This window comes from Panthera pardus, unplaced genomic scaffold, assembly GCF_024362965.1.
Source record: "Panthera pardus isolate Hobbes unplaced genomic scaffold, ASM2436296v1 HiC_scaffold_17, whole genome shotgun sequence".
Taxonomy (NCBI): Eukaryota; Metazoa; Chordata; class Mammalia; order Carnivora; family Felidae; genus Panthera; species Panthera pardus.
The window spans coordinates 18,171,297-18,194,617 of record NW_026526732.1 but is presented as its reverse complement, the minus strand read 5'-3'; the positions used below and the strand labels follow the sequence as shown (position 1 = coordinate 18,194,617).

The following is a 23,321-nucleotide window of genomic DNA, read 5'->3' as shown; positions in this document are numbered from 1 at the left end:
AGAGTTGGACACTTAACCAACTTAGCCACTCAGGTGTCCCACAGAATTTATTCATTATCTTTAACAGTTTTTGTGTGATGGAATCTTGAGAGTTTCTCCATATGAGATCATGTCATTTGTGAATGGAGACAGTTTTACTTCTTTTATTTGGATGACTTTTATTATTCATGGTATTTAAAAAAAATTTTTTTTAATGCTTTTTATTTTTGAGAGAGAGAGAGAGCACACACAAGTTGGGGAGGGGCAGAGAGAGAGGGAGACACAGAATCCAAAGCAGGCTCCAGGCTCCGAGCTGACAGCACAGAGCCTGACGCGGGGCTCGAACTCACCGACTGCGAGATCATGACCTGAGCCGAAGTCAGATGCTCAACCGAGTGAGCCACCCACGCGCCCCTCACACACTCCGCTTTAACTCGTGCAATTACCTCTATCTAAAATACCTTCCTTGAGATTTTCCCAGGTAAAAATCTGTGCGTCCTTCAAAGTAAAGTCCAACTTCAGTCTCTCTGAAACCTCCTTTAGTCTCCTTAAGTATATTTTATTGCTTCCCACTCTGTGCTTTTGTTAAACTAGCTTCGTACCTGAAACCTGACCATTATCCTGGAGTATCAGAATTCACTGGACACATTCTAACCTCCTTGGGAATCGTGAGCTCCTTGAAAGACACGCTATGTTATCTTTGTGTCTCCAGCGAGTGTCTGACTCAGTGTCCAGTTCATATGGTGTGTTTGTGTTTGAGAAATACTAGTGAACAAAGTTGCATTTAAGCGTTCATCTTTCCTGGCTGCCTTAAGAGCATGTTTCACGTCCTATAACCACAGACTCCGTCTTTACGGCTTCTTTGCATCTAAGCAGCAAATGATGGCTTATCAGAGGTAAATATAAGCCTCGTGCTACCTTCTTGTCTCCGATTTCCTGAGTCAAGCACCAGATTTCCATTTCAGCTAAAAAAACATACCAAAAAAACAAAACACAAAACAAGCCCCCAGAGGATTATTAATTTGAAAGCCCTGCTTGGTTTGCTTTTGTGTGAAAGAGACTGAGAAGTTAACGTTTGTAGTAATAAACGTATCGTATGCTGGCCAGCATTGTGTCCTGGGACTGTGAAGTGATCAAAAGAACTGTGTTTGTGGATTTCAGGGTGCCTTTTTGGGTCTCCTATCCCCTAGTCCTAAAGACCAGCATGATACAAATGTAAATCATGAACCCAAAGAATCATGAAGAATAAATACAGTAACTCAGGACTGATGTGATTCAAACCCAGTTTGGGGAGAACACAAAGACCCAGTTGTCCATAGTGGGTCCTTTAGTATCAGGCTCCCTGCGTACTGCCCTGATTAACAGCATCTGAGTCAAGGGGGGAAGGTTATAAGATGATCCAGTCGGAAAAGCAGGACTATAGAAAACCTCCCACACTTGGACCGCAAGGAGGGAGGCTTGTCTCGTTTAGGAAAAAGTTAATATAAACCAAGTACTATAGTGGTCCTGAACGAGCGGCTAGGAAAGCGTTATTAGGCATTGTTTTGTTTGGATCCCCTTCAGCGGGTACATCAGAACCAACATCTTAGTATAAATTGTCGGAATAAAATGGGTTCGTCTTAGAAGATGGACATTCGTTGTCTTGAGCGTTTCTTTGTTCGTTTAGGAGACATCTTGCCAAGCGCTTGCTGTATACCAGGCTTAGGGTTAGATATTCAGGTTACAGAGGTAGAGAAGCGGGAGAGACGAGGCCCTGCCCCAACGGAGTCTACCCCGCGGCGTAGAGGTAAAAATCACCCCCCACATGTGCTCACACAGACCTGAGACGTCATGTACGCACTTACATTATTCGCATCTTAGCAAACTGCTTCTTCGTAGATGACTCAAAAAATAAATCCAGCTTGTTCTGTTTGGATGGAGGGCCAGAAATACCATGTGCACCCTCCATTTCTAGTACAGTCTTCCAGAAGCTCTAGAGTGACTTTTTGCTCAGAGGTAGGTGGAGACAGGCCATTCAGCAGCCATGGAGTTTTCTGAAGTGCTGTTATTTACCCCGTATATTTTGCTAGCTAGCTTTGTGCAAACAGCCCACACCCATTTTCAGTCACCCTGTTCGTTCCTACAGCTGACCACCACTTGTTTAAAGTTTGCTTGAACTTGATTGCAATCTTAATGTAGGTGACACTCGCCTCTCTTCCCCCACGTCCTGTGTTTTTATGGAGACTCAGCAAGAAACTCCTTCCAAAATAGTCCTCCTCAATTATGCTACGTTCGCCTGAGAGCAGAGTAATTAATTTCAGATAATTCCCACTGGGTCCTGCTCGAGCCGCGGTGGTTTAGGCGCTTTGATTATCTTTTGTGCGAGGGCGAAGGCTTTTCAGTTTTCCATTGATTCTTTTCCATACTGAGATGTAAATAGCCCACTGGCCATAGTCGGGAATGTCCAGGCCATGAAAGTTTCAGGGATCATAAGCCCTTTGTCACCCGACCTCAATGCCTATATTGATGCCTGCCGTGCTTTAGGATTTCATTTGCATTGATTTCATAGGCTTCCCCACCCCCGTAACTGACATGAGATAATTGAGCGTTGCTCCACAATAAATCCATATTCACATTCCTGGTTTCCAAGAATGTAAAGTACTAAAGATAGTTACCAGGGGAAGTGAAAAATAGCTTTCTCTTTGCCAGAGGAGAATGTGTTCTCTGCTGTTTTTCATTAATAACAAACTTCTGTTGTGAGTGTTAGAGTTTAAAAAAAAAAAAAAAAAGTTGCTGGTTGAGTACTTAACTTGACTCCCTGTTAAATATCTGGACATTTATTTTAATTTATTTTATTTTGATAGATTTTATTTTCTTTTGTGAGGGGAAGGTTGTTAAGAGTTCTCATTTTAAGCCTTCAACTTTATGCCTTGAGGTTCAATTTACCTTCCGGTTAAGACGACGTTCAAGGAAATCATGCTCTTCATCCTCCTGGGGTTTATAGCTTTTTACTCAAGGCGCAAGTTTTAGTAAATCACAATTTTTGTGTTTCTACAAATCGGTAGGTAAGCGTTGGTGATCTATATTTGGTTCTTACATATTGATGAAAACATTTGCGGTAAAACGTCTTTCCAAGAAACGTCAGATTGTCAGTTGTTTAATTATGATGCTATTTAAGTTATTTTAAAAAATACATGATGTCGAGGAAAAACTAAAGCAACAACGGGGACAGTGAGGCACGAGAGCTCCTAGAGTCCGTTGCAGACATTTATTTTCGTCCCTTTTGTTGGTTTCTCTTGATACAACATGTGTTCCAGAAAAAGCCTGGAATTACCTTTCTGTATCTGGAGCTTCTTGACTAGGGTGAAGCAAGTGTAGTGAAACGTTGGGTGAAGTGAGTTATTTGGTAAAGCAAGCCATCGGTTTAGAATTGATCTACACTGGGGGAAATTGAGTTGGGAAGTATTTGTGCAAAGAGTGGTGTAATGTTACAGCTGAGGTATAATAACACCTTCCATCCATGTGTGCGTCTCTTTATAGCCTTTCATTCTGGCTTTGGATAGATTTCGAGGCTGACCTGGCTTGAGGCACGGGAGAGCCGTGTGGTTGAACCGAGCTCCAGAGTTTGGGCAGCGGAGACAACGTCAGGCGGTCGCTTCTTCCACATTTTACAAAATACTATTTTAAGTGATTGAGGACTTTTAAGGTCGCAACTAAAATATCCCCATAGTATGAGATGTTTTGGTTCACATATAATGCAAGACCATTAAATCTTTTGGGGGCTTCCTAAAAATTACAAACTAAACTTGTCCCTTACTGCCAGACAGGCTTTACTTAGGTTTTTCAGAGTCATTTCACCTGCCTAACATCAAGCCAGAGGATTTGGGTCTGATATTTTGAAAGGAGGGATGGCCACAGCCTTAGTCTAAACTAGAACTTTCTAAAAGATAATGTGCGGAAAGCCAGGAGACCGCATTCTACAAAGTGACTTGTTTAATGGTTCCTGTGCTGAATGGCTTGATTTACATTATGGCCAAAGAAAAGGTTAACAATTGAATCACTTAACACAGAATGTGGTGGGAAAACAGAGCCCATGCACATGGGGCGGCCCCTTCAGGAACAGACTGATCTGTCCTCCTTGTTCAAGGGACGTCCTATATTGATGCTCCTTTTTAGAGTCTGATAGTATGGGTTGAACCAGATTTTTTTTTAATTGGTTTTTTTTTTTAACCTGGCTGTCTTTTTTTTTTTTTTAAGTGTATTTATTTGTTTTGAGAGACAGAGAAAGAGAGAGAGGGTGGAGAAGGGGCAGGGAGAGAGAGAAAGAACCTCAAGCAGGCTCCGTGCTGTCAGCACAGAGCCCTACAAGGGACTCAAACCCACGAACCATGAGATGACCTGAGCCAAAACCAAGAGGCAGATGCTTTAACTAACAGAGCCACCCAGTTGACTATCTTAATCTGTTTATTTTGAATATGTTTCTTTTACTAGGGTGAACTTCTAGGCAATGTGTAGAAGTTAAAATGTATCAGAAGTTTTATTTTTATATTTCAAAGGTATTAGAAGAAAATATAAATCAATATCATTAGCTTCCTCACTTGGGGAAATCTGAACCCTAAGGAAGACTTTCTTTTTTATGACAACACATGTCGAATTTACAAAATTTTCTCCCACCTTTAAATACTCCTAGCAATTATAAGAACATATGATTTTCATATTTTGCTGACTCTGAGTGAATATTTATTGGATGAATAGACTACGTGAAGATTCACATATACCACAGAATTAGAGTTGGCATTATAGGTAAGGTAAAGGTTTTCCCATGAAAATGGTTGACTTCCTTATACTATCTTTTCCCTCCTATCTTGTGTTTTACAAGGAAATTTAAGAAAGGGAAGATTCCAAGCATAAAAATAGCTTACATTTCTGAATAAACTGGCTGCTGTTAGTGGTGTTCCTATTTTTTTTCTTTGTATCTCTTTTCCTAGAGACATTTTTCCCCCTAACTCTTAATATATGGGTTTCAGCTTAACAGAATGCTAATTGGCAACATAAATTTGGATTTGGGGCTAGAAAATGGTTCTGCTTGTTGCTATTAGCTGGGCTTGAACACGGGTTGGTTGGATGTGTGCTTCAGCTCTTTATTTCTTCCACAGAAGAGTTTTACTCACTTGACTTGTAATATGATCAGGAAAAAGAGCAACATTGCCCACCAATAATGGGCCAGAGGGCATTTATAGGGTGCATCCCTGGGACAGATACCCGCAATTCTTTATACCGTGCTGTGTTCCATTGTGCCAGCATAATGGCCACTTTTCTAAATCTTTCTAAATGGAACTATGTTAAAAATAACTTATTGATTCTGGTCTTTTAATGCATACTTAAAGCCTTCAGATGATTATTCAGACCTTTATGGATACTTTCTATAAATTTCTTTTTTATTTGGCTGGGTGGGAATGCACAGGAAGAAATATACTACTCTTAATTTCACTAAAAGTGAGTTTGAAACTGAAATGATAGTAAAATAGGGACATATTAAAATTCTCTTTAGAAGGGTAAAAGTAATGATTCTTTAGACCTGCAGCTTGAGTCCAGGAGATAAAACTCAGCCCACTGGAGCAGCACGCCTAGTGAAGTCTCTCAAGAAAGAGAAGTTGTGGTTTTTGTTTGTTTGTTTTTTGTTTTGTTTTTTAATGTTTATTTTTGGAGGAGAGAGAGATGGAGTGTGAATGGGGAGGGGAGAGAGAAGGAGGGAGATACAGGATCTGAAGCAGGCTCCAGGCTCTGAGCTGTCAGCACAGAGCCCGATGCAGGGTTTGAACCCATGCACCTCGAGATCACGGCCTGAGCCGAAGTCAGACGCTTAACCCACTGAGCCACCCAGGTGCCTCAAGAGGAATTTTGTTCTAACTGCATATAAGCTTGACCAAGAACCACTGCTGAGATGATTCCTTGTCATTTGTTCCGCACCGCCCTCCCATCCCCAGCCTTCTCCCTGGGAAAGGGGCCAAAGTTTGAGGCGTGTATTTGCTAGGAGTCCCTGAAGATCATCCTCTTTGAACAAAGCCAGAAAGGAGGCTCCCCCTGCCAGGAAAGCCAGGCGCTGGCCCGGCGTGCTTAGGGGAGGGACCCCGTTAAGCTGGACGCGGGCGTTGGGTTCAGATCCAGCTCTACCACCTGTTAGCTCCGCATCAGTGGGAAAGTTGATTCACCGATTTGTGCCCTGTTTTCTCGTTTGGAAACCTGGACGAGTGTATGTATCCCCTACAGGCGTCGCAAGAATTTCACGGCCCAAAGTAAACACCCGGTGAATGCCAGCTTCTGTTTATGCTGAGATCTTCTACCTTTCGGTTCCCTGTTCCTCTTGAAATACTTTGAGTTCCCCCGAAAGTACTCTTTGAACGTGTCATTCTCAGGCTAGCCGATGGGCTGGCGTTGTCAGAACAAGCACCAGGCAGCTAGGGCGCGTTCACTTAGTTACGCTTTCACCAGACCACAGAACCAGGTTTACTTTCGGCTTCAGAAGGTGGTATCGCCGTAAGCGGGTTTAGGGGTGGGTCCGATAGGATTTCAGGGTTCGTGTGCTGTAGGATCACTGTTTGGGAAGAATAAGCGGTTAATCGTCCTGCAGTTACCTAGGGCCGCGCGGTGCCGTGAGTCCCTGAAGATCATCCTCTTTGAACAAAGCCGGAAAGGAGGCCTCAGCGAGCGTGTGGGCGTGGGCTTCCGCGCCTGTGTCACGCCTGTGTCGCAGTGGAAACGCTCTCGTGGCGGGCCCAGAAGTAACTGGGGACTCGGCTCCCTGCACCTGGCAGACTAACCAGGCACAGCGCATTCCTCACCGGTCTGTACAGTTACGGAGAGTTGAGGTCGCTACCTGCGCAGCCTCCTTAGCATATCAAGGGCTACTCGGGCAAAAAGAAGCAATGGCAAAATACCCAGGTTCTACGCAGTCCGAGGGTCGCTGTTTTTAACACTGAGGGCGGCTTTGGGATACATTCTGGTCTGTCGTTTCTTTTGGAAGGGTGAGCCAGATGAAACTGGAGTGTCTAGCTTTTGACCTATAAAATGGCATTTTATTCGTCCAACCCAGTACAGGAATACCAAAGAGGACATACCCCGTTTCCCCGGCTAGCTGATTGTATCTAAGTAAAGATATTTGTAACGCCGTCTGGGTTCAGGATTGGCGTATTAGATTGGGAATGCCAGTTTTTAGTTTGCTTTTGGAAGCAACCTCAGGGAGGTTGGGGTAAGAGGATTTCCATCACTTGTTTAATGAGATTTACTGCGTGTTAATCCCTCCTTGACTCATTTGCCCTAGTGTCCGATCTTCTACAATGGATGGGCTGGAGAGATACAGGCCCGTGCTGTGGTTCAAGAGTCGGATCTGGCCCGAGGGCCACCTCTAGCCTAAGCTAATTCATTCAAGTCACAGGCTGCTCATCACTTTGTTTCAAGTCCATTTGAATGTTAAGTTGCCAGTTACCCATTTTATCAAAACTCAGCATCTGATAATGAGACAATTTTTGAGAGACAGACAGAGCTCAAGCGGGGAGGGGCAGAGAGAGAGAGGAAGACGCAGAATCCGAAGCAGGCTCCAGGCTCCGAGGTGTCAGCACAGAGCCCGATGCGGGGCTCGAGCCCACGAACCACGAAATCATGACCTGAGCCGAAGTGCGACACTTAAGCCACTGAGCCACCCAGGTGCCCCGGAAAGCGATATTTTAATACAACCAAATTCTAATTATTTACAGAATAATGTCTGTAGGAATATCCCTTTATTCTCTTTTCCTTGTCTCTTGTTCCTCTCCCTCTTTGTACCTTATCACACCCTCTGTCGTCCCTTATTGATTGTTCTACTCCTGGTATGATGCTAATATACACTGCATAATTAGTTCCTAAAAGGTTTATTCCCTGCCCTTTTGACCCAGAGCGCAGGTGAAAGAATGCTATTTTGAGCATCATTTGACTCCTTTGTTGCGCAAACACTATTGAGTACCTACTACGTACTAGTCCCTATACATAGATGTTTGTATATGAGAGGGAGAGAGAGACAGTGGATAGCATGGCTGGGGGCTTATTTGGCATATTCCCACCTCGTGTGTTAAATATACACACAAAATCCATTCGGTGCCAGTGAGGAGAGTTTGGGAAGCCTTCCCAGAGAAGGTGTTTGAAACTGAGTGAGAGTGGGGTGCCCGGGTGGCTCAGTCGGTTAAGTATCCGACTTTGGCTCAGGTCATGATCTCACGGTTTGTGAGTTCGAGCCCCGTATCGGGCTCTGTGCTGACAGCTCAGAGCCAGAAGCCTGCTTCGGATTCTGTGTCTCCCTCTCTCTCTCTCTCTGCCCCTCACCAACTCGTGCTCTGTCTCTCAAAAAAATGAATAGACGTGAAAAATTTTTTTTAAAAAATGATAAGAATTCACCAGGAGAAGAAAGAGAAACATGTCAGGTAGAGGTAGCAACGAGGCTTGAGCATAGGTGAAGAGGTGGGTCAGTCTTAAAACTTGGACCATGGGAGGAAATGGATTTAAATAATACAGCTTTTCTCTAGATCAGTATTTTGACTTGTAGGGTATAGATTATGGTTCTTTGTTCATTCTTATACGTTGGTTCTATAATAGATTATTTCGGTCCTCTCTTTCCTTATGACTGCAATTTCTTGTCTTTGAAGTCTTAATTGAATTCATGTTCTTATTATTTCACAGAGTGAAGCAACTGTTAGGAATTTCTTCCTGCACCTTGAGTTGTATTTTCTTCTGATAGGGAGGCAGGATCCAAAGATAGGATCTCTCAGTTCTTCCATGCTTTTTCTCTCTCTTTTTTCCCCTTGCTATAAGTTGGTTTGAGGAGTGGTCATATATTTCTTTTGACCTTGATCATGCTTGGGTAGCTCAGGTCAGATTTTCTGTTTGTGCTGATATAATGAAGATTACTCTTTGACCTGTTTGTCATGCTATCTGACCATAGATTGTTTCCCTTCTTCCCAGCTACAGTTGAGGGCTTTGTTTTGTGGTCCATTCATGCTTTTTGTTGCTATAGCCTGATGTCATGGCCAGAGAAGTGGGGATACCCACCTGAGGTGGAATGTGGTCTTTGCTAGGATACCTGGGCTCTGCCTTCTCTCTCTCCAAAGATTGTGGTCATTGTGCTGCATCTCATTTCATCCTACTTGGTGTGGAGAAAAACCAGTCTGCCTTTCATTCATGTCTCCAGTTCCGGTGAATATCTAAGAGGCTTTATTTCACTCTGCATCAGCCTTACTGAACTTTCCATCTTTTCACACATGATTCTCCTGAAGCAATTTCCATTGGTCCTAGATCAAAAAATTAAAAAAAGGAAGGCCACACGGTTTACTTCCTTCGACATTTTGAAGTTCCTTGGGATAATTCTCAAGATTCCCACTGGTCTGGCTTTTAGAGAAGTGGGGCCTTGTTCCTGGGTCTTCAGAAATTTGTTTCTTCCCTTCATCATGAAATTTTATTTTAAGGCTTAGTGTGTTAGACTATGTGTGTGTTTCCTTGCTTGGGTGCTCTTGGTGGAATATTTTTTTGCTGGTCTGCAGCAATTTCATTTTTTGGAGGCTGTTACTCATTTTGCTAGTTGTTGTGGGAAGGATATTCTGTGGTCTGGTTTTCAGCAGTCATCATGACTTGATAGCCAAGGAGAGGCCACAAACAACGCCTTTCTAGCTCTCAATGATTCTGTTCCAGGGATGCAGCCTAGATTTCTTCAATTTGGAAGTAAATTTGCTTGTGGAAGCAACTCCATTGAAATAAGTTCGCTCATTATTTATTCTCCAAACATAAGGATAATTATGTTAAGGGGATAGATCGTGACTCTAGGAGGTGAAATTAGCCCATCTGCCTCCAGCTTCAAGAGACGATTGTGCTGATTGATCCGCGGCCGAAGTTTTGGTTGGAGGAAAGATATCGGTGTCCACACCTTTCCCCCCGTTGCCATGTAGGTTCTATCAGTTTTCTGTATTTTTCATCGTCATGTGCCTAGGCAAGGTTGTTTGGCAGCCCTGTCCAAGAAGATCATGCCTGATCCATGAATCAGTCGCTCTCAGATGCCATAAAAGTAATGTGACTTTGCAAACACCACCCAATCCCTTAGGAGACTTACTGCTTTTGGGATGAAGACTTCTATCAGCTCGCGAAACTAGAGCCTCAAATGCATATGTAATTGCCCCACTTGGCAGTTCGGTTCTGAATCATCCTTTTTCCATGGCACAGGCTATGTGAGAACTGAATGCACTTGAGAATGAGTGGGTTTGGTGTTTTGCTTCAGTCTTCAGTGTGCCCGACACCGTAGATTTGCTTTGGGTAACGCTACCCCACTTGTTTTTTTAAACCCCAGTCTTAACAGAGGGACCTCATAAGTGGCTGACTGCCTTCCCATCATGTCTTACCTGAGCTCAGCTAACTTATGTGGACAGTGGGGTTGTCTGGCCTCTGGGCAGGGTGACACAGTCCCGGGCAGAAAAATCTTCCAAACGTTTACAGAGTAAAGGGTGAATTCAGTTCTCTTTCCTCCACTTACCTCTCTCCTCCCCGACGGCCCCTTTGAGAAGAAGGAAAGCTGTTTTCTCTGGTCCGTGGCAACTTGAAGACTTGGGACGAGTCTCCCTACACTTGGCTGTAGGACTCCTGAAGTCTTCTGTTTTCTCCCTCCTCCTCTGGGGAAATTAGCAACTTTATTTGGAGGGGATTCAAAGACATGCAGAGTTCATGCGTTTAAGAAAAAGAATAGAATTTATTGTGGAATGTAGCATCCATTTGCTGTTCCTTTGGTTTTATAGTTAGTTCTTCAAATAGTTTCATAAGTGAATTAAGTGCTGACAAGCCTTCACCCCCGGAGGAGGGTAATATTACCTCAAATTCTCACATACCTTTTTACAAATAAAAGCATCAGAGAATTCTCTTCTCCTCTTCCTCTTCGTTCTTCAAATCTGGCAACAACTAGTTAATTTTGGAACTGCCAGAGAGATTATTTCTATGTTCTACTGCACCTCTGGGAGAAGAATGGAATCTCCTCTTTTCGTCCATATGCTGACAAAAATCTCCTAATTTCAGAGGGCAATGATGTCACCAGCTAATGAGCAAAATATTTCTTACTAAACAGATGAGTCCTTCCCTGGTTCCTTTGTGAAACAGAGGGAAAAAAACCTCACAATGTGTTTCATATTGTCTGTAGTTACTCTGACAACTCATAAACACTTCACAATGTAATTCCGACTTCTTTAGAGAGTGAGACTAATTTTTTTTTGTAAACGTGAAGAATAGCACATTAAACCGATGGCTGTGACCAGAAGGCCCCTGCCACGGCTGGACACTGATCACAGGTACTCATCAGTGCTGATCTTGAACATACCGGGCAGGAGCCAATGTGCTGCCCCCAAGGCAGGGAGTGACCTTGAATGCATCACTTTTTGGACCAGCACAGGATGATCAGGCATGTTGGAGAGATTATGAAATCAGGCTTGGAGAAGAGGAGGGCCGGAAAGCTGCTGTTGATCGGTGTCACATGCTGTTTAGAAGGGCAACAGCGGCAGCCGACTCTCTGCCTGTCCAAGGAGGCAGGCCCCTAAGGCCGCGGGGGCAGAAAGAAGTGAGGCCTTGGGGCCATCTAAACACTGGCCTTCGAGGATCCCGGAGGGACACAGAAATGCCCCCAGCCTCCCAGCGAGTGTTCCTCCCCTCAGTGAAACATGTCTCAGTTTCCCCCGCCAAAGGTGAGTTCAATCATGTTTTTTGTTTTGTTTTGTTTTTTTTAATTTTTTAACGTTTATTTTTGAGAGAGGCAGAGCATGAGCCGGGGAGGGGCAGAGAGAGAGGGAGACGCAGAATCCGAAGCAGGCTCCAGGCTCCGAATGTCCTCACAGAGCCTGATGAAGGGCTCGAACTCACCAACTGTGAGATCGTGACCTGAACCAAAGTCTGACGCTTAACTGACTGAGCCACCCAGGCACCCAATTCTCCCACTTCTGAATGCCTGTGTCTCTCTGTTCCTCTTCTGGGTTCCTCACGGCTACTCTCGCTAATCCTATTTCTGAACTTCTCTGTGTGGGCTCTCTCTCCCCCAAGACTTGCGGATTGCAATCTTTGCAGCCCCAGTAAAGTCCACTCACTCCTGTTTCAACTCCTTGGAGGCATCCATCCATTGAATTCAACCAGAAAATATCCGTTTATCACAGACACAGACACTATTTTTAATTGCTTCAGTGTAAAAAGATATTATGTTGAGTGTTGGCAATTGTGTAAGGAAATAGGCACTCTTTTTACACAACTTGTGAGCTTTAAAAGTAATACAGTGTCGGGGCGCCTGGGTGGCTCAGTTGGTTGAGCGACTGACTTCGGCTCAGGTCATGATCTCGCAGTTCGTGGGTTCGAGCCCCGCGTCGAGCTCTGTGCAGACAGCTTAGAGCCTGGAGCCTGCTTCAGATTCTGAGGCTCCCCCTCTCTCTACCCCTCCCCTGCTCATGCTCTGTGTCTCTCTGTCTCTCAATAATAAATAAATGTTAAAAAAAAAAAAGTAAAAAAAAAAAGTAACACTGTTTTCATCTGACCAAATTTTTAATATCTATCCAAGGACTTTAAGCTATGTCCATCTTTTTACCCACCAATTCCACAATCTAATTGTTTTTCTAAAAAGAAGAATGTGTTAGATGTGTTAGAAATTTGACAATGAAGTTCATCAGAGTATTGTTTATGATCTTGAAAAATTGGAAACATTCCACTGTCTAATGATTCAGGGCATTAAGAAAACTAGGGTATATTTCTGTGAATACCACTGAATCCTTAATATATTGTATTTGTTGGCTATTTGTTGACATAAGAAAAATGTTCAAAATTTAAAAAGCAGATTTTAGAACTGTTTGAACAGTATCCATTGAGGGCTCCACAGTTTCTCTAAAGGAAACTTTCAGAGGCAGCGGTGTGGCTCAGAGGGTAGCGGCTGGAATCAGGCCCTTTGTTTCTACTCCTGTGTGTTCACGTGAGGGGGGCGTGGGGACCCTGGTAGTGACTGTGGGAGATGGGGCAGCTAACGATCACAAAGTCGCACTTTTTTTATAAAAAGCAAACAAAACATAGAAACCTAAGGGTATGTAGTGGGGGGGGGCGGGGTGTGCACCCGTGCATGCACGTGTGTGTGTGTCAAAAGCAGGAGCATAAAAACCAAAATACGACTAATTTTTTGAGTGTGGGAGGGTTCAGGTGATTTCTTTTTCTCCTTCTGTATCTGCATTTTCCGCATTTTGTAATTGAAAGTGTATCACGTGTAGTCAGAAATAAACATTTACTGAAATACAGACGTAGAAACGAATAGGACCGTGGCCCCGGTCTCCTCAGTGATACGGTGGTTACCATATACTTGGCTGAGTCCTGTGACTGTGTGTGCTCTCAGCCACCCAGGTTCTGGAAGAAGAGGAAAGCCAGGAGGGCTTTCCAAGGGAGATGACCTATGGACTGAATATTGAAGGATGGGTAGGAGGAGATGGGGTGGGCAGAGATATTCCCAGAAAAGGAATCTGCCAGTGCGAAGGTGTGCAGGCACATGCGAGATGGAATATTAGCGATGCTCTGAGGGGGTCGAAGGATGAGAACCAGACGCTATGAGAGGCCTTTCCATGTAGTGTCTGCATCGATACCCACAGTAGCTGGGGCAGGGCAGGGCTCTAACCCTGCGAAGTCCCACACTCCACGGGAAGGCCTTTGGACTCTGCCCTGAGGACCTAAGGAACCATTCCTTAGAATGGGAGGCTGATGCTCAGATCTGTTCTCAGCAAATTTGCACACTTCCTGCGCACTAAGTACATTCAAGCCCACCACCCGGTGGGCAGGATCAGCGATGCCCTTCCTTCATGAAGCTTCTTCCCTGGCTTCCAACTGAACTGCCCTCCACCAAGAAGCTTCCCAGGGTGGCCTGGCCCAGCCTCGTCTCTCAAATATCCCACAGTTGACTCAGATCCCACAGCAGGGGCTGGGAACAACAGGGCCGGAGAGTCTAAACTTCTCGTTCCACATCGATGACACACACGTTTGCCGAGGACCCACTGTGGGTGGGGCGTGTACCGGGCACCGTGAGTGTAAGGAGGGAGAACGGACATGGCCCTGTGGACTTTCCCGTCTTCTAAAGGACGAGTGGTCTTGGATGCCCACGTAGTGCCCAACATGGAGGACCTCCATAAAGACCTGAATCCTCCTTGGAGAGTCGTATCAGTGACAGCTAATGGTGGGGGAGGGGGTTCAGGAGGACCAGGCCACCAAGAGGATGGGCAGGGATGCGTCCTTCCCCCACCCCCCTCACAGAACCTGGTGCAGTCAGGGCCCGGCTTCCTGTGCATCTCACAGGACATCCAGAGCTGCCGACCAGGCTCTAGGCCTCACACTCAGGATCTCCTTTGGAGGCTGATCACCGCCTATTTTATAAATCGGAGAAATTAAGAAACCTGCCCAAGCAGACGCTGTTCACGGGTGACATGAAGGGGCCCTGAGCCTACCTCTGACCAGGTTCAGAGTTCCAGCTCCTAATTCGGCTCAGAATCTTCTCTGTGTCTGAACAGCCTGTTCAGACCCAGCCTCAAATGGTGGCCACATCATTAGTTTTCACATGTTTTCTTTGCCGTTGCTATTTACACAGCCCCTACAACAGCAGTTTGGTAGAATTAAAATTGGTCTTGTTTGGATTCCAATCAGCAATAGACTGCAGGTGTCGTAAGCACTTACTGAGCTCCACTTGTAGGTTGTACAGACACAAAGGTTTTTTTAAATATTTATTTTGAGAGAGAGAGAGAGAGAGGGAATGAATGAATGGCAGAGAGGAAGGGAGATAGAGAATCCCAAGCAGGCTCTGTGCTGCCAGCTCAGAGCCCGATGCGGGGCTCGATCACACAAACCAAAGATCATGACCTGAGCCGAAATCCAGAGGCGGATGCTTAGCCAACTGAGTCACCCAGGCGCCCCCCCCACACACACACAAATTTTAAAACAACACTTTAAGATCGATGTTACTGGATCAAATGTGCATGGAGGAACACGAAGACCCAGAGATGTGAAGTGATTTGCAGGAGGACCTGGAAATTCAACTAGGTCTAGTTGTCGAATTGTTCTAGGTTGTTCTAGCTCCAAAGGCCTTCGGCTTTCCTCTTCCCTCTACCCCGCTCCCATGGGGCATGTGCATTTTCTTAGTTTGCACCAAGCAGCAGGGAAATTCAGCCGAGGGTTTCTCCTGACAGTTTTAAGGAACTCTAAGCATAACGTTGCGTGCAACGTGGTTGGCGGTCTCAGGTGAAGAAAGCTCACGTGCACGTTGGAGGTGCAGGAGCCAAACCATGAAGTTTCAGATTCTGCCTCTGCCGCTGACCGTCTGGGAAACGAGGTCACATGGGTAAAGATTAGCCCAGTGCCTGGGAATTACGAGCACACCGTAAACACGGGTGTCGGAAACATGATGTCGCAAAAGCACCTGCCACAGTGGGTGGCACAGGTGGACCCTTAGGAGGCAGCGGGGGAGGGGGTGTCGGTGAGTGTATGGGCAGAGCGAGGCAGTATGGGGAAGGTGCAGCAAACCCTCATGGGGAGAGAGAATGGGAAATCCCTTTAGGGGTTGGAGGAGACACTTCCGAGGAGAAAATTGGGGGAGAGGGGATTCACGCAGCTCTTGTTGAAGGGCGAGAGACGCCAAAGGGGCTGAGCGAAGGACAGACACCCAGGACAAAGAGATAGATGGGGTTCTGGTGGTCTGTGGCATTGGCTGGGACCTCTGCTGCGTGGTAAAAAGGGTGTGTGTGTGTGTGTGTGTGTGTGTGTGTGTGCGCGCGCACACGCACGCGAGATGTCCTGCCAAGCGAGGTAACCTTGCATAATACATACATACAGACCCAACAAGAGAGAGGCACCTTGGACTGGGGACAGCTCAGACTGCCCAGCGGGAACACATGACTTACCCAAGTGGCTGAATTTACTCCTGAAATACAGACATGACTTGTAACCCACGTCGTAGACTCCACCTGGGTTTTCAGGCCTGTCTTGTTCAGATGATATTCTGTTTAAGTAACAGCATGTGCCCGTCACTCCCCAGACACCCCTGAGAAAATTAAATGATCATCTTGTGACACAGTCCCCGTGCACACATTTCTAGAAGACCAGAGAACCCCAGCTGCTCTGAAATGATTATTGAAACAATTGGGTAAGACAGTTTTAGAAGCATCACCGGACAGGAAATATCTCTCCTACATTGACTTGGGTAGTTAAAATAGAAAAAGGAGCGGGGACAGATCGAAAGTGACAAGTCCAGAAGAAAACCAAAATCACAAGTTTTAATTCAGTAATTTCAAAAATAGCCATTGGAAGGTGTCTATTTTCAATCGAGACTACTCCCTTCAGGGGATGTTTGGAGGAGTATCTGCGAAAGAGATCTTTTTTAAGTTCAGTCACTTGTAAGGGTTAGTCCTTGTCCCGGATTTGCTCAGATTCCCGCGTCCTTTTTTTTCTTTCTCTGGAATTCCATAGACAGTAATTAAGGAACTGGAGGCCAGCGGGAGGTCAGGGAGCCTTCGTCAGTGAAAACAGGGATTGTTTGCCACGTACAACACTCCCTTTTTTCCTTGTGGTGAATAGGAGATTTGCTTAGAGCTGATGACTTATGCCTTTCTTACAAGTTATGCAGTTAGCAAGTAACTGGGGAATCAGTCAGCAGGCAGAAAGCAGCTAATTGAACCCAGTGTCTTCACTTTTTCCTCCTTCGGATGCTAAGCCGTGCTGGTGGAGCCTGTCTGATCATGTAACTCCAAAGGAACATGTTTGAGGAGTGCCTGATCCTCACTTTGAGATCACAGAGTTGACGGAACAGGAGTGAAGACGCGCTCAACGTGGGGAGGGGGCGGGGGGACCAGACGTGCTCGAAATTGCCCCTTAGGCCTGCTAAATGCCGAAGCCGGTAAGTTCGTTGGATGTGTTTAACGTGAAAGGGAAAATGTGCTTTCTGTCCCTGCAAGGAAAAGCTTTTTTGACTGCTCCCGGCTAGGATGCTTTCCTCTTTTCTGTTCAGCTTCTTCGAGATTTGTCCTCCTTCCCTTCTTTCCTTCCCTGCTATGGAACCCCGAGCCTTCTTTCCCAGCACGCTCACCCGATAAGGCATAGCTCTGGGGGGAGAAAAGGGGATTTTAATCTGAGAATAAAGGGATTCTCAAGAGACTGAGTGTACGTGGTTGGAGCCCAGTTGTCATCGTGGAGGCTTTCAGTGCGGAGGACTGGACTGCAGACTGCCTTGCCTGATGCAGCTTTTCATAAAGCTGCAGCCGACCCGCTTCCTTCCCTTACGGTTAACGCCGCTGGCAGTGCAGACCTGGGAAATGGAAGCGTCTGTTTGATTCTGCACCCAGTCGACCAGAAACTGCTGTGTGAATTTCACAAGCAAAATACATTTCCGATTTCAGACTATTTCAGAAATGCTTAAATATCTTATAGCGGGGTGTGTGTGTGTGTGTGTGTGTGTGTGTGTGTGTGTGTCTCCAGGGGAGATAAACTGACTTAGTCTGGCTGCTAATTGCAACAGTGGGCTGGGTGTCGAGAGAGAGCCGGGGAAGCAAGCTGAGCGTTGTTTCTGCAAAAGGCACAGTCGTAATCCTGTGCTCACCCTGGGCTCCAGCAGCCCCCAGAGGGACTCGGGTGGCTCCTTGCGAGTTCAGTTTAACTTTTATTAGGGAACAGTGTTCCCGCGCCTGCAACACTGTGCCGCGTGGCTTTTGGAAAGCATTTGTCACAGTGCACCTTAGCTGCTAGAACCGTTTGTTCCTGGGGGGGGAGGAGGGGGGGGGCGCCGTGAAGTATCTGTTACCCACCTGCAGGGACGGGCTGGAGAGCGCGGGATGCTGCCGTTCCGTTTGCTCGACTCACACACTTTTCTGTCTACAGATGCTATTAATTGTGTTCCCTTTTTTTTTCCGATCCTCCTCTGCGTAGCTGTGTTATGAAAAGTCCTCCACGCTGGCCCCATGTCTTTCCCATTAGAACATTGCAGATGTGTCAAGGATGCACATGTTCCAAGAGAAGCTGAGAAGGAAGGAGGCTCCACCCTCCTTGGCCTGCCAAGTGGGCCCCATAGGCCCCTCATTCAGCACCCTGGCAGGCGAATGGTGCACTGTCTCTTTAAAGCAGCTCTAGTTTTGTGCCTTGGCTTGGTCAATTTGTTATGGTTTAAAACTGTGGAGCCAGCTGTCTGTAATCTGATGTAATGTTGCCATGGAAACCAGCAATGAAACACTTAAGCATTCACCACAGAATTACTACATATAGCATTAGCCAAAGTAATTAAAAGTTGAGCCATATGGGCTTTCTGGTGGAAAAATCCGCAATGGAGAGGCTTGGAAATCAAATGCTTCTATTTACAATAACGTAAATCCACTCTTCCACCTCCTTTGGTACAATAAATTAATTGCCTTTTTCTGCTAACGTTGGGAGGTGAGGAGTTTTATACAGATGATTGCGTTTTCACTCTCTCATTTAGAAGATGAGCAAATTAAAGTTTACTTCAGGACTGTGACCTGGGGCCGGGCAGGGAGAGGAGGAGATACCACCTCGTGTTACAAGGTGCATAAACATACACTGCTATTTTTTACGTTAGTTTATTTAAAACCTGTTCTCTAGTAGTTCTGTTTAATTCTAGGGGTCTGTTTCTTAGAGCCAACTATTCATTTTATATGTACTGCAGATTTCCTTCTATGAGAGTTCGTCCAGGTACACAGATTTCTTTTAAATGTGTGCACACGCGTGCATACACAGATACGGTTAAATAGTTTTTTTTTTTAATTTTCACACCCTCATCTCTGGGGGTGTAATTTCTGAATAAAAAGACACAAATTATTTTCAGCATTTGGAAAGTGGCATATGCTTATTTAAAAGGAGAAACATGAGAAAATGAGGAATTTAAGCTTTATTTAACAGTTTAAGTGAAATGCATGCCTTATACACAGTCTGTGTTAAAACAGCTGGAGGCAAATTTTTAAAAGCAAATATTTCACAAACTCCTTTTCCTCTGGACTCAGGAGGAAGTGAGAAGTCAACACCTCCCCATCAATAAAATTCATCCTTGGGATACACTGTTCAACTCCAGTGACTTCTAGGCTGACTCATGGGGGATTTTCTATTTAAAAAAAATAATAAAGCATAAAGACAGAAATAGATGACATTTTTCTTCACGTAAATTGTGCTGCATCTATCTGGTTTAGTGTCCAAAGCACGATAATGAGAAGTGACTGGTTGTTGTGATTTGTGATTTGTCAATGGCAAACACCTCTAAAATATTCATAATTTTTTTTTAGAAAAATAAAAATAACAATTAGTTCAAAGTTCTAAAGAGCTCCTGTTTCTCAAAACTAGATGGAACATGTGAAAGCAATTAAATAAGTACCTGGAATATGTTATTTTTCACCCCGGTGAATCCGGGGGAGGAAAGTAGGACTCACGGAGGAGGTTTTTGCCTTTAATTCTGTTGCCCTGATTTAGCTATTTTGATTTCTCCCTCAAAAGTTCCCTCTGATGGCACATTTCCTACATATTTGTGGAATGCACAGGCATACCCCTCCCCCTCACCACCATCAGCAGCCCTCAAGCTAGGTACAAGGTATACATACAAAACTAATTTTCATTCTGTAACATAGCGTCCTGTATCTTTGTTCATTTCATTTACACTCACTTCAGAATTTTTAAAGTTTTATTTGTTATTTATTTTTAATTTTTTTAATGTTTATTTATTTTTGAGAGACAGAGTGTGAGCAGGGGAGGGGCAGAGAGAGAGACACAGAATCAGAAGCAGGCCCTAGGATGTCTGTCAGCACAGAGCCGACGCGGGGCTCGAACTCACAAACTGTGAGATCATGACCTGAGCCGAAGTGGGACACGTAACCGACTGAGCCACCCAGGCGCCCCTATTTGTTATTTATTTTGAGAGAGAGAGAGAGAGAGAGCGCGCATACAAGCAGGGGGGAGCGGACAGAGAGAGAGGGCTCTCGCCGTCAGTGCAGAGCCCGACATGGGGCTTGATCCCACAAACCGTGAGATCACAACCTGAGCTGAAATTAAGAGTCGGACCCTTAACCAACTAAGCCACCTGGGCACCCATTAACTTCGGAATTTTTTAATACGAGAGTGACAGACATGTTCTAGATTTGTCCCACTATAATCTAATGTTGGTTCTTCTTCTGTTGGAATTGCTTAGTTTTAGAGATCCATCAAAAAGGCAGAATATTTTCAGTGTGAATGTGTAATCCCGTGCCCTAGGGTTCTGTTCGGGTGCTGATGACCCAGCATGAGGGTTAACCAAGTTTCTCATTTTTCTGGTTGACCACTGACCATTTCATCACATATCAACAGTTCAACCAAGCATAAATGAAATTCATACCATTCAATACTGTTATGTAGCAGAAGCTGTACTTACTTACTAGTTCATTTTAGTTTTGTTACATTTTAAGTTTTAGGCCAAACACATTAGGCCGAATGGCCAGCATGCAATGTATATGTATCCTCCTTCCCCACCCCCCATTACCTGGGGGTCCAATTCCCGTTCTTCATTATCAGGTAAGCAGTAGTTCACTTTAATTCTGAGATGGATAGGTAACACTTTAGGAATTATAGAGAAATTGGATACAGTTCACAGAAGGGAAGCCTGAGAAACACCCCTGTCCTGATGACTCACCATTTATGGGTTATAATAATTATTCTTCAGTGGGTGAATGGTTTGCTTACAGTTGTGCAGAGAGAAAGTACAATGGCCTTATGCTGGGAGCCCCAGGGGGAGGACAGAGGCCAGGAAATGGGTTGTATTTATCGCTTACGTAGTGCCATAGTGCCACAGAAATATTTGTGGCCTCCCGACATGCTGCACCGTTTTTCTGCCCAAGTAATTCACAGTATCTCTACCTTGTTTACCCTTGAACTCTTCTCGGCTAACTCTTACTGTCCCCATTTGATGGTCGATGGAGGCGGGATGATGGAGGAGGGGTGGGAATGTCTTCATGTCAGACCAGCTCAGAGATGTGGGTTGTTTTGGTTTGTGTTGAATGTATGAGGCGTCCGTGTCCTTACCATCTCTGTGAACTAGGTTGGAGGAAATGGAGGGAGGGCTGTTGCCAGGTCGTGCAGGATCAGCCGGGGCTGCTCGCGAGCTGCCTGGGGTAGGGGGGGCTGTGCGCTTCCGCCCCCCGGGAACGCCCGAGCACCCGGCCCGTGCAGCACGCCTTTTGGCCTGTTGGGCCAAAAGCTGCAGACTTCTCTTGCTTTTGCACATTTTGCACCGATAAAACAGAGGAAGCTGCATGTTGGACGTTAGAGCTGACTTGGAAACGCAAACCTCATTTTGTTCACAAGGAAAGGATTGTTTTTCACTGGGGTCACTGCTGCGGAGGGAATTTTTTTTTCTCTCTGTAATGTTTGATACTTGAGGGAAAACAGCTGGGTTGAGCATACTCGAGTCGCTGCAAACTGAAATGGCATGCTGGGGAATATGCGCTGTGCTGTATGGCTGAAAAGGTCAGCTTTTTCCCTTGTCCCTCGTGGAGGAATGCAGGGTCTGTCCTCACGCGCGCCTCGCGAGCTCTCAGAAGGAGCCGGGAGAGGCCGCAGGCATGGCTGAGATGTGGCGGACTGTCCTAACAAACGCGATAGAAGGCGGCTTTTTGCTTCTCTTCCCTTTTCCTGCCCTGCTGTTTTTGATTTTGGGGGGAGGACTGGAACAAGTCAACAGAATTTTGGTTTGGAGAAGTAGTTGATGACCACGCTAAGCGGTCCTGATGGGCCAGACAGAGGAGAGCCGGGCCCAAACCACAGCAGCGGGACTGGAATTACGGGGCCAGCCTTGTGGAGAGGGCCCCGTCGGAGTTCTCCTAAGAGGACTGGGAAGTAACTGAGACAAGCACAGGGCATGCTGGGCAGGGGCCTGATGCTCCAGTGAATTAGGCCTCAGGATGGTACGTGGAGCTTCGCGAACCTGTTGGGCCAAGGAGCTGGCGCCCCAGGTTCAGCTGCACAACTGCCCAAGTTCAGACTGGCGGGGAGGCCGGGCTGCACCCTGCTGCCAGAGCAGAGCCCTGGGGCAATTACCTGATTAACTTTTCCCTTTGTTTCTTTGCCAGTCAAGAGAACAATCGGATGATGAGACTGAGGAGTCGGTGAAGTTTAAGAGATTACACAAGCTGGTCAGCTCCACTCGCAGAGTGAGAAAGAAACTAATCAGGGTGGAAGAAATGAAAAAGCCCAGCACCGAAGGTAAACACGCAAGCTCGCGCGCGCGCACACACACACACACACACACACACACACACACACTCCGCCCTGCTTATTCCAAAGTAGATCAGCTGGGATCAGCTTTTCAGTAGAAAAAGGGCATGATTTCAAGTGGAAAACAGATTGCGTTCTGGCTGAGGCTGGCGGAGAGCGCTTTGGGTGTGCGTGTTAGCTGGGCATTGCTCAGCATGTACGGATCCTGGCATCCGGCATGTCGGGAGCTTAGTCATTTCAGTGTTACAGCAACGCGGGATGGCTAGTATGTGACAACGAAGTCTTCTCAAGGTGTGGCATAGCTTTCATTTTGAGCTTACATCATTTTATGTAAACTTCATTATTTAAAAAAAAATTTTAATGCTTATTTATTTTTGAGAGAGAGAGCGGAGGAGAGGCAGAGAGAAAGGGAGACACAGAATCCGAGGCAGGTTCCAGGCTCCGAGCTGTCAGCCCAGAGCCTGACACGGGGCTCGAACTCACGAACCATGAGATCGTGACCCGAGCCAAAGTCAGACGCTCAACCGACTGAGCCACCCAGGCGCCCCTTATATCAACTTTATTTTATAACTTCTTCCTAGCCTCTGTGACCAAAGACTGGTGGCTCTTGCCCACGGAGTTTAGTCCAGATTTGATATATATATCCATCTCAAACAAACATCTAACAATCAAGGCACTTAATACCCTTTCAGATCTCTGAGGGATGATTTGTTCTTCCTGTAAACAGTCTGAAGACTCCATTCAGATTGGGCTCTAAGGACCTTTCATTCTAAGTGGATCTTAAGAGCTATCTTGCTGGCTAAGCTGCTTGTCAGATGAAGCAATAATGTCAGAGGGGGCATGAGCCTGGATTTATTGTAGTGAATAGTTAACCTTTGAAGTGTGATTATGACAATTTAAATCTCAACCATATCCGTCTCTCCTATTGTTAGCAGTATGCATTTGCAGCATCTTGTAAAGTTCTCCCAAAAGGATGAAAGAAAAGAGTAAGATTTCCCATTTGGGAAAACAATAAGTGGACTGGAAAAAATACTGGAGAGACTAGGTCTTATTTTTTTAAAAGCACATTACTTGTTAAAATG

General features: G+C 45.5%; 2 protein-coding genes across 13 annotated transcripts in view; one reads left to right on the top strand and one right to left on the bottom strand.

Moving 5' to 3' along the window:
- Positions 1–23,321, top strand: part of SASH1 (SAM and SH3 domain containing 1) — a 334,045-nt gene that overhangs the window by 264,037 nt on the left and 46,687 nt on the right. For 7 of the 11 annotated variants that reach the window (XM_019424975.2, XM_019424977.2, XM_019424976.2 and 4 more), the window contains one exon: positions 22,095–22,227. In XM_019424975.2, coding sequence (XP_019280520.2) covers positions 22,095–22,227 — 133 coding nt within the window. Of the gene's footprint in view, positions 1–11,433; positions 11,697–16,788; positions 16,904–21,560; positions 21,930–22,094; positions 22,228–23,321 lie in introns of those variants that run through there. The other 4 variants (XM_019424987.2, XM_019424984.2, XM_019424983.2 and 1 more) reach the window with 3 other exon arrangements.
- LOC128777632 (uncharacterized) lies at positions 16,265–18,130 on the bottom strand. Of its 2 annotated transcripts, none has more exons than XR_008422853.1 (2): positions 17,808–18,130; positions 16,265–17,311 (listed from the first exon to the last, which is right to left on the bottom strand). XR_008422853.1 is itself a non-coding variant. In XM_053904398.1 (2 exons), exons 1-2 carry the CDS (start codon positions 18,077–18,079, stop codon positions 16,694–16,696), a joined length of 687 nt encoding a protein of 228 aa, XP_053760373.1. In that variant the 5' UTR covers positions 18,080–18,130; the 3' UTR covers positions 16,265–16,693. The 2 variants fall into 2 exon arrangements, 1 of the variants encoding a protein (XP_053760373.1); XM_053904398.1 differs by having other exon boundaries at positions 16,265–17,108.